At 43.9% G+C, this 15,404-nt stretch overlaps 1 protein-coding gene across 2 annotated transcripts; it reads right to left on the reverse strand.

Annotated features, from left to right (window-relative positions):
* Window positions 1–1,399: 1,399 nt before the first annotated feature.
* Window positions 1,400–14,717, reverse strand: si:dkeyp-113d7.10 (transcriptional repressor protein YY1). 2 transcript variants are annotated; one of them, XM_064314880.1, is made up of 5 exons: window positions 14,401–14,717; window positions 14,089–14,308; window positions 9,393–9,680; window positions 8,409–8,702; window positions 1,400–5,800 (listed from the first exon to the last, which is right to left on the reverse strand). In XM_064314880.1, exons 2-5 carry the CDS (start codon window positions 14,204–14,206, stop codon window positions 5,241–5,243), a joined length of 1,260 nt encoding a protein of 419 aa, XP_064170950.1. In that variant the 5' UTR covers window positions 14,207–14,308; window positions 14,401–14,717; the 3' UTR covers window positions 1,400–5,240. The 2 variants fall into 2 exon arrangements, with proteins under 2 accessions (XP_064170950.1, XP_064170949.1); XM_064314879.1 differs by having other exon boundaries at window positions 14,089–14,717.
* Between the last annotated feature and the right edge of the window lie 687 nt (window positions 14,718–15,404).

The following is a 15,404-nucleotide window of genomic DNA, read 5'->3' on the forward strand; positions in this document are numbered from 1 at the left end:
ATTTTTATTATTATTATTAATATTATTATAATTAAAAAGAAATGATGAAAACAGAGATTCAGGGATTGAGAAATCTGCACAGGAAAGAAAGACTGTTGATATTTTTATTACAGAATGGCTGAACTGCACTGGAAAGGAAACAACAGGTATTGCTTATTAATGCTCCTTATAAATGCTTAACTTTGTAATAAATAAATTAACGGCTTTATTTGTGTTTTAATCATTCTGACATAATTTTGTACTAACAGTCTTATAATAGAAAGAACACATTGATTTCTTCAATAGTGTAATTCATGTTCTATAATGCAAGTGGTAGGCTGTTTGTTTAGCAAAATAGTAGCAAGTAAGTTCACAAATTTGTAAAGTATGCCTGTTTATGTGCAGTAACAAAAAAATTAAGGCCTGAAATACAATGAAGTGCTATGAGACCACCAACAAATACAGCTAAAAAGGCAGTATTCCTGAAGGCTGTACAACATAGCCTATAGGCCCATGATATTACCTACCTATTTACAATACTGTCCGAAGCTGGCGGACAGTAACACACACCTACCGTAAGGCCCTTTTCATGTTCCCCTATGAGCTTCATCCAAATATTTTCACTAGGCATGAGCTGGTCAATTTCTGGAATTTTCTGCACATTAAAAATTATTTTACAGACAGCTACACACTCACCTCTCTTACTGGATCTACCCTTCCTAATGAGTTTGTACTCTGCTATATAATATTCATCCCCATCCTCCTCCCCAAGCCATGTCTCTGTAATCCCAACTATGTCATAGCCCCCGCTATTCTCCGCAACCTCAAGATCCAAAAAAATAATTTTTATACTTCTAGCATTTGAACAAAGACATTTTAGATTATTACTTGTACACATCCTCTCCCATTCCCTCACCACCCACTGTCCCCAGCCACCCTTACTACAACTTTGCTTTAACAAGACTTCATTAGTGTTCACACTATTATAGAACTACCAGGCTTAAATGTGGGATCTTTAATGTGATTGGTTCTCTCAAAATGTTCTTATTTTGTCGTAATTTCCCCAAAACAAAAATCCCTGCTTTAAATATTTAATTTTTTGTTTTGGTGACAGTATAGTATAATGGTCAAGCAACCGTGCTTGCAGGTTCAATTCCTATCTGGGGTATAGCCATTGTACGCTTGAGCAAGGTACTTACACCTCAAATGTTTTGATAAATATCTAGCAACAGAAATGGATTGTATGCAAATATGTAATCTGTTACACTCGATAATTGCATCTGCCAAATGCCTAAACTTTATGGGTTTATTTTGTCTTGTTTATTTTAATCACAGCATGTCATTTGTTTTACTTAAAGAGTGTTTCGGCGCCATTGTGTTCAGCGACCATGACGGTGACTTTGAAATAAAGGCAATGAGATCATTTTTGATGTTTATTTTTTTTACCTTGGTATGTCACACTAAGTACCAGTATCATATTCTTACATGTGATGTAAAATAACATCATGCTTCTTCGACAGTCTTACCGTTATGGTGGAATAGCCTGTAAAACTTTATTCACATAGGTCGGAACGTCCCCACGTTCCCAAACATGAAATGAAAAGCCCCTTTATAGGCCCGTTTATCATTTGGTGTAATCTACATTCTGGATGATGAACTATTAAGCACAGAATTAATTATTCACCACTTTATATGTTAATTCGACGCTAATATTTACACTGGGGGGACCCACAAATAAACAGAAAAATATTATGAAAGTTCAGGTTTTCAAATATTCTCGCCAACAGCACCTCCTGGTTTACAGTCTAATTACAAATTTTGAACAAGTGTTTCTAAAGTACAATAAAAAATAAAAATACAAAAATGAAATGAGTAACCTAAATTAAATATAAAAAAGGGCATTTTCTTTTTCCTAGCATTAGGTTTTTAAATTTTGCTTATTGCTGTTGCCTTTTTTTTCCCCACCTTGCATATCCAAACCAACATTTATATGCACACTGGCCAAGAGTTTAGGCCTAATTATTATATTTCTCTCAGAGTAAAAATTGTGCTTCAGTGGCCTTCAGTGAAAGAACGGGCTGTTCTCTGGTTGTATTTATGAAAAGAAATCCTGGAACCTTGCATATGTGACACCTAAGAGTCACAACTGATTGATTGGTTCCTCATGCAAACTTAAATTTTAAACCATCGGATTTGATTTTTTTTTTTTTTTTGATGGAAAGGAACCGGTAGTCTACAACTTTAGGAATGGAAGAATTGATAAGGAAGCCTCATTAAAGTCCGTTGTTTGTTATTCTGCGAAGTAGGGGGGTTGTGGTCCGGCATCCTGGCCCAGAGGCCAAATTTAAGCGTGTAACACAGGAATGGTGATGAATAATTGTGTAAACATGTAGCCATCGCTAGCTGCAATCCGTTGCACTTTACAGGCCAAAAACCTGCGAAAAACAAAGTCAGTTTTATACCTATAGTAAACAACCACTATAATAAAAAAAGATCAATATTAATATTTAAACTACCAAATCAATAACATATCAATATTTTCTAGGGTTTATCTAACTTTGCCGCTCAAGACAAAAGTACGCAAACAGCCACCTTTTAAAAATACTGAGCACAGTTAAACTTTAGCTGACCAAGACCAATGAAGGCATGCTCCTATGATGAGTGAGTCAGTGGAGGCGGATCACGTTTGACTTGACTGACGTAAAAACGGAGGGAAAATGGCTCTTTTGACGCGCGCGTCGTCCTACGGTCACGACTGACACGGAAAGCAAAGTGAGAGAGCGGCCGTCCTCTCGCCACAGACATATACAGTCCTCACCAGCATTTGTACAAAAAAAAATTAAAAATTAAAATAAATAGGCAAACACGTGGATAATGACACTTTACATTGCTGTTGCCTTGGACCTGTATAATTACAACGCGCTCGCTGTAAGTGAGCTTCATCCAAGTATACGCAACGCATTACACAGGGGTTGTTGTCATATTGCGTCAAGACGTTCATAACAACACATGTAATTACTATATATAACATAAACACATATCACTTCCCTACAGGATGAGGGTACTGTGTAACAATGGGCTCAATCCAATGTCTTATTTTATCCGGTCTGGCCTGTCCATCTTTAAGGACATTCTAACAGGTTAAATGATCCTCTAAGGAGCCAGGAGCTGGGAGGGTCCTGAAAAACTCTTGAGCGAGGAAAAGCGAGCGAGTTTTTTGCAGAACTTTTTGTTTTGTTTTACCGTAACGCGTGACACATAAACGGTCGACCTGTACGGCAAGCCATTTTAGCTTTAATTAATTTCTAGAGGATATCGCAAATTCAAATTCTAACTAGTTTGAATTTCTGATATCAAGAATTTGCATTCTATTGTGACTAGTTATAATATGTATTTGTGATATCAGATATTCGATTTTAAATAGTTAAAATGCATATTATTGATATCGGAAATTGAATTTTAACAACCAGTTAAAATGCCAATTCTTAATATAGGAAATTCTATTTTAACTAGTCAGACTGAAAACATTTTTCTCATTCATTTCAATGGAAGTTGGAATTTGACCTAGTTAAAATGATAATTTCAGATATCATAAATTCAATTACTGATATCTAGTTTAAATAGGAATTCTTGATATCAAGAATTGTATTTTAACTAGTTAAAATTTAATTCTTGATATCAAAAATGAAAGGTCCCATTGAAATGAATGGGGAAAACGCTTGAATTATAACTAATTACAATTGAATTTCTGATATCAAGAATTTGCATTCCAACTAGTTAGAATTGAATTTGTGATATCCTCTAAAAATGAATTAAAGCTAAAACGGCTTGCCATAAACCTGCGGATTGATCCTCTCCACACCTGCCACATCCGTTACCGACACTTCGTTCAAATTCAAACTGACGCCTGACCGATCAAGGACGTTCCATTCGCCTAATACACGTCTCCTCCATTCCTCCCTTCCTCGCGTCCTTTCCTTAACACCCTATCCTTGCGTCCTCCGATGGTTGGAGCTAAGGAGCGAGGAAAGGAAGCAAGGAGCTAAAGTAAGCGATCGGAAAGAGCCCAAAGTGTACTTGCATAACCCTTACAGAGTTTTAGGTAATTACACAGGTGCAAGGTCTTCGTAATGTACAACAGTGCTGAGATGTATAAAAGATCCCTTTTTTAAGGCCGAACACGACGGACGACTAGATTTTTACACAGGCACCATTTCAAATGACACACATTTTATTATGTGCTCATAGCACAGAAGGAGAGGGTCACAGGGAAACTGCTTCAGCCTTTATTCAGTACAGGCGATCCCAACGCTGGTTATTTCAGAAGTGCTGTTTATGGGCCGCACACACACACTTTTCTCTCCGCCCACAATCTACAGAATGAAGCCCTTATGACACCCGTCAATCTCAGCAGTGCTCACCAGACTGTGGGAGGAGTTCCACCGCAAATTCAAATTCAAGTGCTCGCTCAGTAAAAGAGCCTTCCTCCTCCTCTTTGCCGTTTTACGAGGTCTAGGATGTCGGAATCCAATTTAAGTAACTATTTAAGCTGCTGAGACTCAACCATTTTTTAAATAGTAATAACGATAATTTTTTGGGGGGCAGTAAACCATTCTGAATGAATCCAAGATGGACTAAAATGTTGCTTTCAACAAACAACCAGAGAGAGAAAAAAAAGTAAAATTGAAAATAATAACAATCGTTTCAAATCATGATACGTTTTTTTTTTTTGTCCATGGGAAATTTTGATTTCATTTAGACAACACTTAAAAACAGTGCGAGTTCATCCCAAGCTGTGTCCAGCTCCATGATCCCATGCTTTTATTTACAGTACGGCTCGGCCTCGTCCCCATGCTCGCCGAGCGGCAACGTTTCTCTGGTTCCGGCAGAGGAGAACAGCCCATAAAAAAACAGGAAGTGAAACTTCAATCTCCAAGAGGCCTGCTGAGTCGCCTAGCAACAGACCTTTAAAAAGTACCATTTTTCAGACTGGATTGACTTCAGAAATCGGAAGTTAGGGTCAGTAATTCGAGAACGTCGACGTGCTTTTTGTTTTCGGCTCCTAAATTCACAACCAGGTTGCGTCGCACTTTCTTGGGTGCGGAACGCACATACAGGACAAAGAGCGAGCACCCGAATCGCTTTTCTTTTTCTTTTTTTTTGCAGATCTGTCTAGATTGGTTCCGTTTTGTTTTTCCCGTTTTTTTTTTTTTTTTTTTTTTAACCCCTCCCCCCCAACCACCCCACCCCCACCTGTCCCCTCAGGTGTGCTTCCCGGCGTGAGTCCGCAGGTGCGCCTGCAGCCGCGAGGCCTGGGCGAAGCGCTTGCCGCACAGGGAGCAGCGGGAGGGCGTGGGTTCCGCGTGCGTCTGCTGGTGCGCCTTCAGCAGGGGCAGCCGGCCGAACCGCTTCCCGCAGCGCCGGCACGGGTGCGTCTTCCTGCCCGGGGGGGGGCTGCTGCTCCGCTCGGCCCCCGCCGCGGGGGACGGGGCAGCGGCGGCTGCCCCGTCCTCGTCCTCCTCCTCCTCCTCCTCTGGCTCCTCCTCCCGCACCGCCTCCTCCCCCGCCGCCTCGCCCCCGGGGCCCGGCCCGCTCGGGTCCGTGAGGGGCGACCGGGGCTCCGCCGGCGGCTCCGGCAGGCCCGGCGAGGCCGCGGCGGGCGACGGGAGCACGTCCATGCCGGAGTCGCCGCACAGCATCTGCCCCAGGCCCTGCGCCGGCAGGGTCAACAGTCTGTGCAGCATCGACGGCGAGCGCAGCTGGAGGTCGTCTCCGTGGTGATGACCTTCTGCGGCTGCCGGGGAGGAGCACCCGGGGGACCCTGACGACAGACATTCAAACACCCAACAGTCATTAGCGAGAAATAAACTGACATTAATTCAGTTCGGTTCCTTATACACCCCCATGTGTGTCTTTGTGACAGACGTGGCATACATGTTGCATTTATCAAAGCTTACAGGCGCAATAAACACGATTATGAGAACAAGGGAATTCACAAATAGTAATTAAGGTAAGGTGACTACTTTAGCTAATCAATGACTTTTAATCTTAAATGAATCACTAGTTCTGAAACACACTGAAAATCAGCAGCCCTCCAGGGCCGGAGTTTCACACTGCCTGCTCGAGTTTGTCAAAATTATTCTGAACACATTTCATATCCCTCCCTCCGTCCCCTTCACTGGTACAGAAAAATAAACAGGAATTTAAGATGTTGGGTAAATATTCCAGCAGGAGAGTCTGCAGTACAGAATCCTGCCCTGACCCCTGACCCTTGACCCCTACTTTGGCCCAGCATACCCGTCTATGCGGTTACCAAGGGAGAAGCTTCCTGTCTCTACACTTAGACTTGTGACTGGTTATTCCAAATGGAGAAGACAAAGAAGATGTTCACAAAAACTAAGATAAGCCTGAGGTATACAGCAATAAAAAGTGGGGTCTTTCAGATGCAGAGTAATTACGCAAATGAATCATCACAAAACCAACACATTTCAAAGGGAATGTGAGGTGCACTCCCAAATAAAGGAAAAGTTATGTAGGCGCTGTGCTCTGTGTCATAAATTGAGAACAAAACCGGTTCCATCCGATCAGAAAATACAGAATTAAATGGACTGGCTGGCTTACTGCGCTGTGATATTTCTGAGCGCAGGCTATTCCCCTAAAATCAGGTCATCGCGATAATGTGTCTGGAAGGGTCTGAAAACATTAATTGGCGAGACAGGTTTTGGTTGACGCGATTACACTCGTCTAAACGAGCGCAACAGCGCCCCCTCCAGGGCCGCAGCGCCCGCGCGGCTCGGCCGGAGACGAGCGCGAGCCGGCGGAACTCGCTTCCGAACGCCGACGGACTTGGTGGGCGGGGCCTCTGAATGCCGCGGATAATAAGCGCTGCTCGCGCAGCGCAAAAACTGGATTTGTGAGATCAGCCGTGGCCTGGCGCCGCGGTATGCAAAATCTACCACACGACCGCCATTAAGTAAATAAATAAAACACCGGACACCTGCGCTGAGGCTGTGTTGTTGCGGAGTAGTGTTTAATGGTAGAAGGATGTGGGAACCAGACCTGGGTCAAATACCTATTTGTTTTGGATTCAAATACGGTTCTGTGCTCTGTTGATCTTGCCCGGTGTAACTGAGCCCGCCAATATTACCAGAAGGCGGGGTGTTTGCACTTTTTGAAGGTATTTCATTGGTTCCAATACACCAGACAAGATCAGGAAAGCGTAGAAAATTATTTGAATCCAAAACAAATAGGTATTTGACCCAGGTCTGGTGGGATCTATCTTATCTCCCTATTAATCACTACATTAAGCCTGAGAAGAGATACTGAACAATTGCACAGGAACCCTTTTACCATCAAACACTAGCCAGCAGGTAATCCAGAGTTTTTTAAAGCCAATCTGGCAGCAAATTTTGCAACCAGTGCCACATGCCACAGTGCCAGACCGTGACTGTTTTCGCTGCCGCGTTCTAGTCTGACGAGCCGATCGTGATGCGTTACGCAGGATGAACTGAGAAAAAAAAAAAAAAAAACAAGGAACTCAGGTTCTGCACCACAAAAGAGCCAAGTCATCAAGCGATGCGAGCACAGGTGTGACTGTTCAGTTCCACTCGTGAAAATACACCGATGACAGGGTTCAGCTGTGAGGGGTACAATCCAAATGCCAAACATGAATCCCTCCACGTTTTCGGAGTTTGATTCTCTGCCCTGGCACTTCCGGCAACAGCCATCCCCTCTCTATCTGTAACCCTCTCTGCTTTCCCTACCGTCTGAATTTAAGCAGAAAATACAAACAAAAAGAATATGCACTAGCAATGATAGCACTACGGTTAGCGTCTTGACCAGAGCTTTAGTCCACATGCTAAAAGAGGCTACCCAACCACTACGTGTGAATAGAGTGCACAGTTTCGCTGATAGAAATGTTCAGATAACCGTGCGCTGCCTGATAAGGTCAAGGTCCGAGGCACCGACTCATTGTTCTGAGAGATGTCACGTGACCAAACGCGCTGTATGAGCTTCCCACCGCGCACCTGTAATGAAAGGCTGGGTTCTGAACCACAGAAGCTCTGACTCATTCGCACACCGAGCGAAAGAAGCCAGGCAACCAAACGCGAGTGGTTTTGGATGAATTTGAATTTTAGTGATGAAAATTAGGGACGGTACACAAAAGGGAAGGCACAGCTCCCCCGCCCCGTTTTTGGCAAACAGAGGGCAGGATTGTCAGCTCTTCCTTAAAAAAAAATAAAAATAAAAAACATTTTATTTTTAACAAGTCAACAAGTCACAAAAGCCGTGACTCACTGACTGAATGATGTCCCATGACCAAAAGTGTGGGGGGCAGGGGGATGTTTGCAGTTTCAGTGATGAAAATCTGGGCCCGGCATTTCAGAGAACAGCGCCCCCGTGTGTTGAGCCCGGGTTGTGGCGCTCACCTGCAGCGCTGGCGCTGGAGGCGGCCGCCGGCCTCCCCCCCGTCTGCGGCGTCCGTGGCGTGCCGCCGTTCTCCCCCGCCTCCGCCAGGCCGGAGGGCGCAAGGGGCAGCTCCTCCTCGTCCTGGATGATGCAATCCGGGAAGGCCCCCGCCGCCATGACGGACGTCAGGTCGCCCCCCGCCATGCCCATCTCCTTCACCTGCCACAGGTCGCGGCACCACTTCTGCCCAAACACCTTGTCCAGGATGGGCACCCAGTCCTGGGTCACGGAGAGGACGGTCTGCTTCTCCGCCACTGCGCGGACGGGGAGAAAACACGGCGCTGAAGACGTCTCTCTAGTTCACCAACACCAAAACAACAACAAGCCAACGACTACGCGCCATAGCAGCCAACGACCCTCAAAAGTAGTGAGCACACTCGGACCAATGAAAAATGGTCAGAGAAGTTCTCTTTTTCGTTTAGGCTAATCGTTTTGAAAGGAAGGTTTTCCCACGGAAGCTCAAATTATACTTATGAATGTGCTATCAAAACCTTTTTTTTTTTTAAAGATCCTGTAGAAAAAAAGACATAAGACAAGAATACACTAATGTTTCAAGATCACAGACTGACTGAGCAATTTCTAAGGAAATAGAAATTGCCCATTTTGATAAAATGTCAAAATAGCTTGACTGAGGGAACATTACTATTACGTAATCAGTTCTTAAAATACCCCTGTGCAGGTGTATTGCCAGTTTTGTCCGTTTGTACTCTAGAGGAACACAAAGGGCTTTCGTACCTCTAATCCACAACGGTTTTAAATGTGCAATACCAGCCTTCAGTTTGAGCAGCTTTAAATGCATTTTTTTAAATCCAAGAAATCTTAAAGAAGATAGGGTGAGTCCCCCCACCCCCACTCCCGATCCCCTCACAGCGAAGCACTTGAAAATGACTACAAAAATGGCAGTCCATCATTGTTAATCTTAATCTAATCTGATTGGCCGTTACCGTTCGGCGTTTCAGCCGCCTTCTTCCCCAGGAGGGCCTCGGCTCCGCGCAGCGGGGAGCCCGCCGGTCTCTCCGGTCGCTCCCGGGAGCCCCGCGAGGGGGAGCCCGTGTGGTTCTCCTCTTTGCCCCGCTCCTCCTCCTCGCTCTGCACCCGGACGCTCAGGCTCTGGTTCTCCTTCTCCTTCTTCAGGAGCTCCTGCAGGAGGTCGTCGAAGCTGTCCTCCACGATCTTCGTCAGCTCGGCGAGCGCGAACTTCAGGACCTGCTCCATCACGAGTTTTAACTGGCCTGGTGGGGGGATTAAAATAAATAAATAAATAAAGATAACCAAACATATACAAGATCTATAATTAGTAGGTTCCCGTTGCCTAGGAGGATGAATTTTTATTTTTTTGCATTAGAATGCGAGTCAGACTGTGTAAACACACAGCAATATTTTCTAAAAAATGTCCTTCCTTCCGCAGCCAGATAGCCTGTACATTTCTGTTCTACATACAATACCTCACACACAGGCCAAAGGTCACTTTAAGGTCATCTACACTCCCTCCCCCACTGCGTCGCAAAATGCAGTACAAACCCAACTGTGGAACGGCTTTGTTATGCAGATCAAAGACTATTGAATATTCAGTCAGATAATATCAGGGTGGCCGTTCTGTTTCTAGTTTACTTTATTATTATTATTATTATTATTATTATTTCACACCACATATTTCCATCCTGTCTTTGGTTAAACATGCAGGCCTGGGGTTTTATGCTTTAGTTTTTACTTTTATACTCCGTCCCGGATCACTCGTGTATATATATATATATATATATATAAGCATACATATATATGCAAAATGTGCAGGCTGACGTGGGCGAATCTGCTGACACCAAACAAAATGGTCACACTAAACCACCAGGCAGGGAGGTGTGCTGAATACATATAGCCCACCACTCGCAGAACAGCCACCAATAAATTAGGCAGGCGGATTAGCGGCTAACGTACACCACGTTAACACCACGCCCGCAAAGGACTAGCACTGCGTTTACAGGAAGTCACTGATCACGTTGTTACAAGTAAGGCCAGGTATTACCCCCAAAAAAAATAAAATAAAATAAAATAAAATAAAACAAAATAAAATAAAACAAAATTAAATAAAAAAATTAAATTAAATAAATACATTTAAAAATAATAATAATAACTGGCCAAGAAAATATCACATTGTGTGATGTTTGTGCGAAACTCAGGGGGGAGAACATTTTCTTCTGTTGGATAAGGCTGTAGTAGGCCACTTGCCTTCTAAGAAGACAAAAAGCCAGGCGTTCCTATGTCTCAAAGGGGTGGGATGCTGGCACAGAACACTAAAGCCTACTGCCACAGATACTATAAAATAACCAGATGGCCAGACTCTGCGTTCCGTCTGCTCTCATCCACAATTACGGGCGTTTCTGGTGATGAAACAATTTATGAATATTCACAAAGGCTTGCTCAAGGACAGAAAATCCATTGCAGCTGTACCGTCTACAGTCACATACATTCAGAAGCAATCGAACTGGAATATTTTACCTTAGAGAAAGGAAAATAAAAGATAATTTTCAATGACAGAAACACAGAGGCGATCCTCTGTTCAATCCATAGGATATCTGAGGCATTGCCTGCACCAGGAGACTTCCAGAATCCTGTGATATGTCACAGCACAAAACACAAAATGCCACAACCACTGCAGTGAAAATAACATCACTATCCAATGCCAGTTTGAGCCAGTCCGGGTTCTACTGTAACCTGCCAAGTGGGGAAACCCCATGCTACACCAGCCCTGCTTACATTAAAACCCGGACTGGCTCAAATCAGTATGGATTAGGAGTGTTTTTCCATCTCTCCTGCCTCTTCTCCTAGGCCTGACAGCTCGATTGACAGATCAGATGTGGATACACCAGATCCACCCACCTCCTCCCTAGCAGGCTAAGGGCATCAGGTAGGCAGACCAGAGAAGCAACTGCATTCTAGAATTCCAAGGCACTCAATCTCCAAAAATAAAAATAAATACATTTTAAAAGATTAAAAAGCATTACATTTTTGGCTATATCATGATAGAAAAAACATGAACATATGTCGGCAGAATAAGCATGCTGGGTGCTTTTCCATCATGGCACAGCCACACACTCAATATAATATTGGGTATGTTTTCCTATCATGATGAAGCCACACACTCAATAATACATTCGGTATGTTTTTCTATCACAATGAAGCCACACAATAAAGCCTTTTTAATCTTTTTATTCTGTATTGAATGTCTTGGGAGTTTTTAAAATATTTTCTTCTACATGGACATGAAAGCCACTTCACATTGAGCACCTTTCCATTTTGATAATAGACTATTTGAAGTCCCCCCCCACTTTTCTTTTTTTAATATTCCATTTTTGCATTCTAGAATTCCTCGCCGTCAAGAAATCCGAGTCTCTGCGCTAGATCTGTGCCAAACCTTTTCCAACGCTCTACGAAAGTGAAACACCAATCCTTCAACGCTGCCTCAAACCTTCGGTTAACTTCCAATAATTTTGGGGGGGAAATTCATTGCTAAAGACCTGATAAACCTTGCAACTTTTATTATCAGTGGCCAGGTGAAAGCAAGCGTATCACCTTTGACCTTTACCACACGTGGCCCCTTCCAGTGGAAGGACAAAAATGAGGACTGAGCGTGTCTGAAAACACATTCCATAGCAATTACTGTCAGTCAAACTCGCACTTGTGGAAGGAACACAAGGTTAGGTGCAGCACACCTGCTGGAACTTCCACAGAATTCCAAAGAAGCGTTCCAGGAGCCCTTTGAACCTAATGCTGGCCAGAAATACTTCCATCTGTCCAATGAGGACACAGATTTAATGTAGCCATGGTTACGTAAGGTACCCGTTTTTGGATTTAACACAATCTACTGTAAACCCTGACAGTGAGACTCCCAAGTGCCTTTGTCCAGAGCTGGCCCTAGGGTTTTGGTGGCCCTAAACAAGAATGTTGTTGGGACACCACAGTTCTCTCATAAATCTCTAAATCACAATTTAGGGATGGTTGTGGCCCTCAAGGACTGCATAGTGCAAGGGTCCCCAACCTTGCCTGAAAAGGGCTGATGTGGGTGTAGGTGTTTGTACTAACCCAGCACTAAGACACTTGATTGTACTCATCAAGGTCTTGATTGAAGACTACTGATTAGTTAGTTTAATTAGTTGTCGCAGTGCTGGGATAAAACAAAAACCTGCACCCACACACCAGCCATCTTCGGGTAAGATTGGGGACCCTCAGGCCTACAGTTACAGTATTACCAGCAGCCAGCTCTGCCACTGGCTGGCAGTCCACCAGGATGGTGTAAAAATTGTGAGTTCCAGTCAGTGGAATTGCGCACAAGTGCATCTCCTCTGAGCCACCAATTCTGCTGTCACCAACTGCGCAGTACGCGCGCTCCTCAGACGCAACGGCTGCGCCGCTCGGCCGGCAGGCTGCAGCGTGAAAAGTGACGCAAAAGGTCACAGCCGCATCCCGACCTACGAACACAACTGGATATTCTTAATAAGGGTCTCAGAAAATACTTAAAACGCGGGGTAAAAAAATGGTTTTACAATAACGGCCACACCTGCAATGTCTAAGAACAGAACACAAAGACTGTGTGTAATGTATCGTTATGGCAAAAACAAAGGTGATCCTCTTGAGCTTCGCAAAAGATAAATAAAACGTAATAACAGAAAACAACTGCCTATTATTACGCCAATAGGCTAGCTATGATGATTAGTATAACAAAGAAACCGCGGAAGACTGGCAAGTTAGCTAGCTAACGAGCTCATAACGTTAGCTGTGTTTTCCCCAACCACAGGAACACACCCACGTTTTTGCAGAAATGCGAATATGGCTAACTATGGTAGCTATCGACTTGTCACGTGAGATCACATCCAGATGCAGATTTAAATCAATGGAGCAATGACATAAGCCAAATAGCTCACTGGCAAGATGTACTCTGAACAAAAGAGCAACACGCAATGTCGGCCCAGGGCTACAGCTCAGATTGGGGACTACCAAATCAGTCAGCTAGCTAAAGAATCCGGGTAGCAACTCATCTCGGTGATTTAGTTCAGCTAGCTAGCGCTGCCACAAGGTCTCAAGACCGTCCAGTGATTGGCGCGTAAACATGTAGCAAGATAGCTGACACGCTATTGGGCTCCGTTTCTTTGTACCCAATAGTAACTAATGATCCAACTTTTAGCTAGCTTGTTAATAGTTTAATTCGTTCATATCAACCATAGCTAAGCCAATAGAAGGTTAACAGATTAATTTCGAGCCATTCGCAAACTAGCTTACGGTTACCTCGCAGGCTAATCAACGTAAAATTAGCGAACGTTAGCTAGCCGTGTCCATCATCGCCACCCAGCGCTTCCAAACGTGCTAACGCCAGCTAACTACAAAGCAAGCTACTGTCGTGGCACACTTTTTAAATTTCTTCCACCAATGTAACACGTTGTTATCCGTGCACGCGAAACTGCTTAATTGTATAAATGTATGGGAAACGAAAGGTAAACATTTGTGCAGCTTCCGCAAGGTTAAAAATAAATCGGACATACCACAGTTAGCTAGATGCCTTGAGTCAATTATAAGACAGAGTCGATACAGTATGAATGTATCGTATAGCTAGCGCTATATTATACCAAGCTAGATAGCTAATAAACTCACCCAGTGCTCGTCCTTTCTCTTCCAGCCAGTGCGTGTTTGTGTGCACAGCGTGCTCAGAGCTTAGGCTGGGGGTGTGTATCAGGTTCTTTGTCCCATCGTTTGCCGCGTTCCCTTCCATTTTACTGCCGCTGGATACGGAGGCATTTCCAACGCCGTCAGACTGCCGTGACTGAAGCCTTAACCTTAGTCGTTGGTTTTCTTGGTCCTTGGTAGTCGTTTCCTGCAACATAGAATTCAAGCTCGACCCCACGGTTTTGGTTATTTCCTGGACCGCAAGTTGCACGACATGCTCCAATGCGGATTCAAGCTGACCTTGGAAGAACGAAATATATAGAGCGCCGTTCATCATTTCGTCCGCTTTGTTGGAAGACCTCTTTCATTCTCCCCTATTACCCCAAAATTGAAAATTAGAACAGAACAGAACTCAACACACAACTGACTGCAGCCGACTACTACCTCCCCATTCTGCGCATCATCATGTGTACACCCTGGATGCTACCGTAGTGCAAGTAGTACGGACGCAGTTACATTTCCTTCATTTTACATTTCACCACCACTTTACAAACGTTAGAACAGAGGACAGTGCTAGTGTGCACTACGCCATTTTGTTTTGACTTTAGGGCACAAAAAAGAAGCGCGGTGGCAAAAATCCCTTTAAAGCCCCATTCCGACTGGAGAGCATAGTTGTGGACACTGCGCAATGGCAATAACGTCACTAAGCGCACTTTTTTTGTCACCCTCATAGTTATATTTACCATGGCATTCCAGCACACGCCGCACTTCACTGCAATTTACACGGCACATGTACAAGTATCGTGTAAATTGTCCACATGGAAATGCAGATTCTGGGGTGGTAATTATATGCACGATGATAACGCCGGATGTGAACACAAACCCTCCATGAAAAGGAATAATCAATATTATTATTTGACACTGAATATTATTATTTGGACTATAGCTTCAACCACAATATGACATATATACTGTTAAATCCTGAGGAAAGTGGAAAAACCAGCAAAGGCATGCAGCATAGATTAAATTAAAGAATGGAGACCAGCGTGTAGGATTTTCACACTATAAACATTAATTCCCAAAGGTCTTAATGAACAACAGAGTGTAGCATCATTGCATTCCCGCAGATAGGTTATTCAAAAAGGTGTTTTCCTAAGCTCCTCAGTGGCATATATAGGTAATGCACTTTTCTTCCTGGAGTGATTGATGCCTCCTACGGTCCAGATCGAACCCAGGCCGTGCAAGTGCCCACTGCAGCCAGGCAGTCCTGCAGGCCGAGCCAGAATTGGCCATAGCGATTGCCA

The sequence above is a fragment of the Anguilla rostrata genome, chromosome 17, assembly GCF_018555375.3.
Source record: "Anguilla rostrata isolate EN2019 chromosome 17, ASM1855537v3, whole genome shotgun sequence".
NCBI classification, from domain to species: Eukaryota; Metazoa; Chordata; class Actinopteri; order Anguilliformes; family Anguillidae; genus Anguilla; species Anguilla rostrata.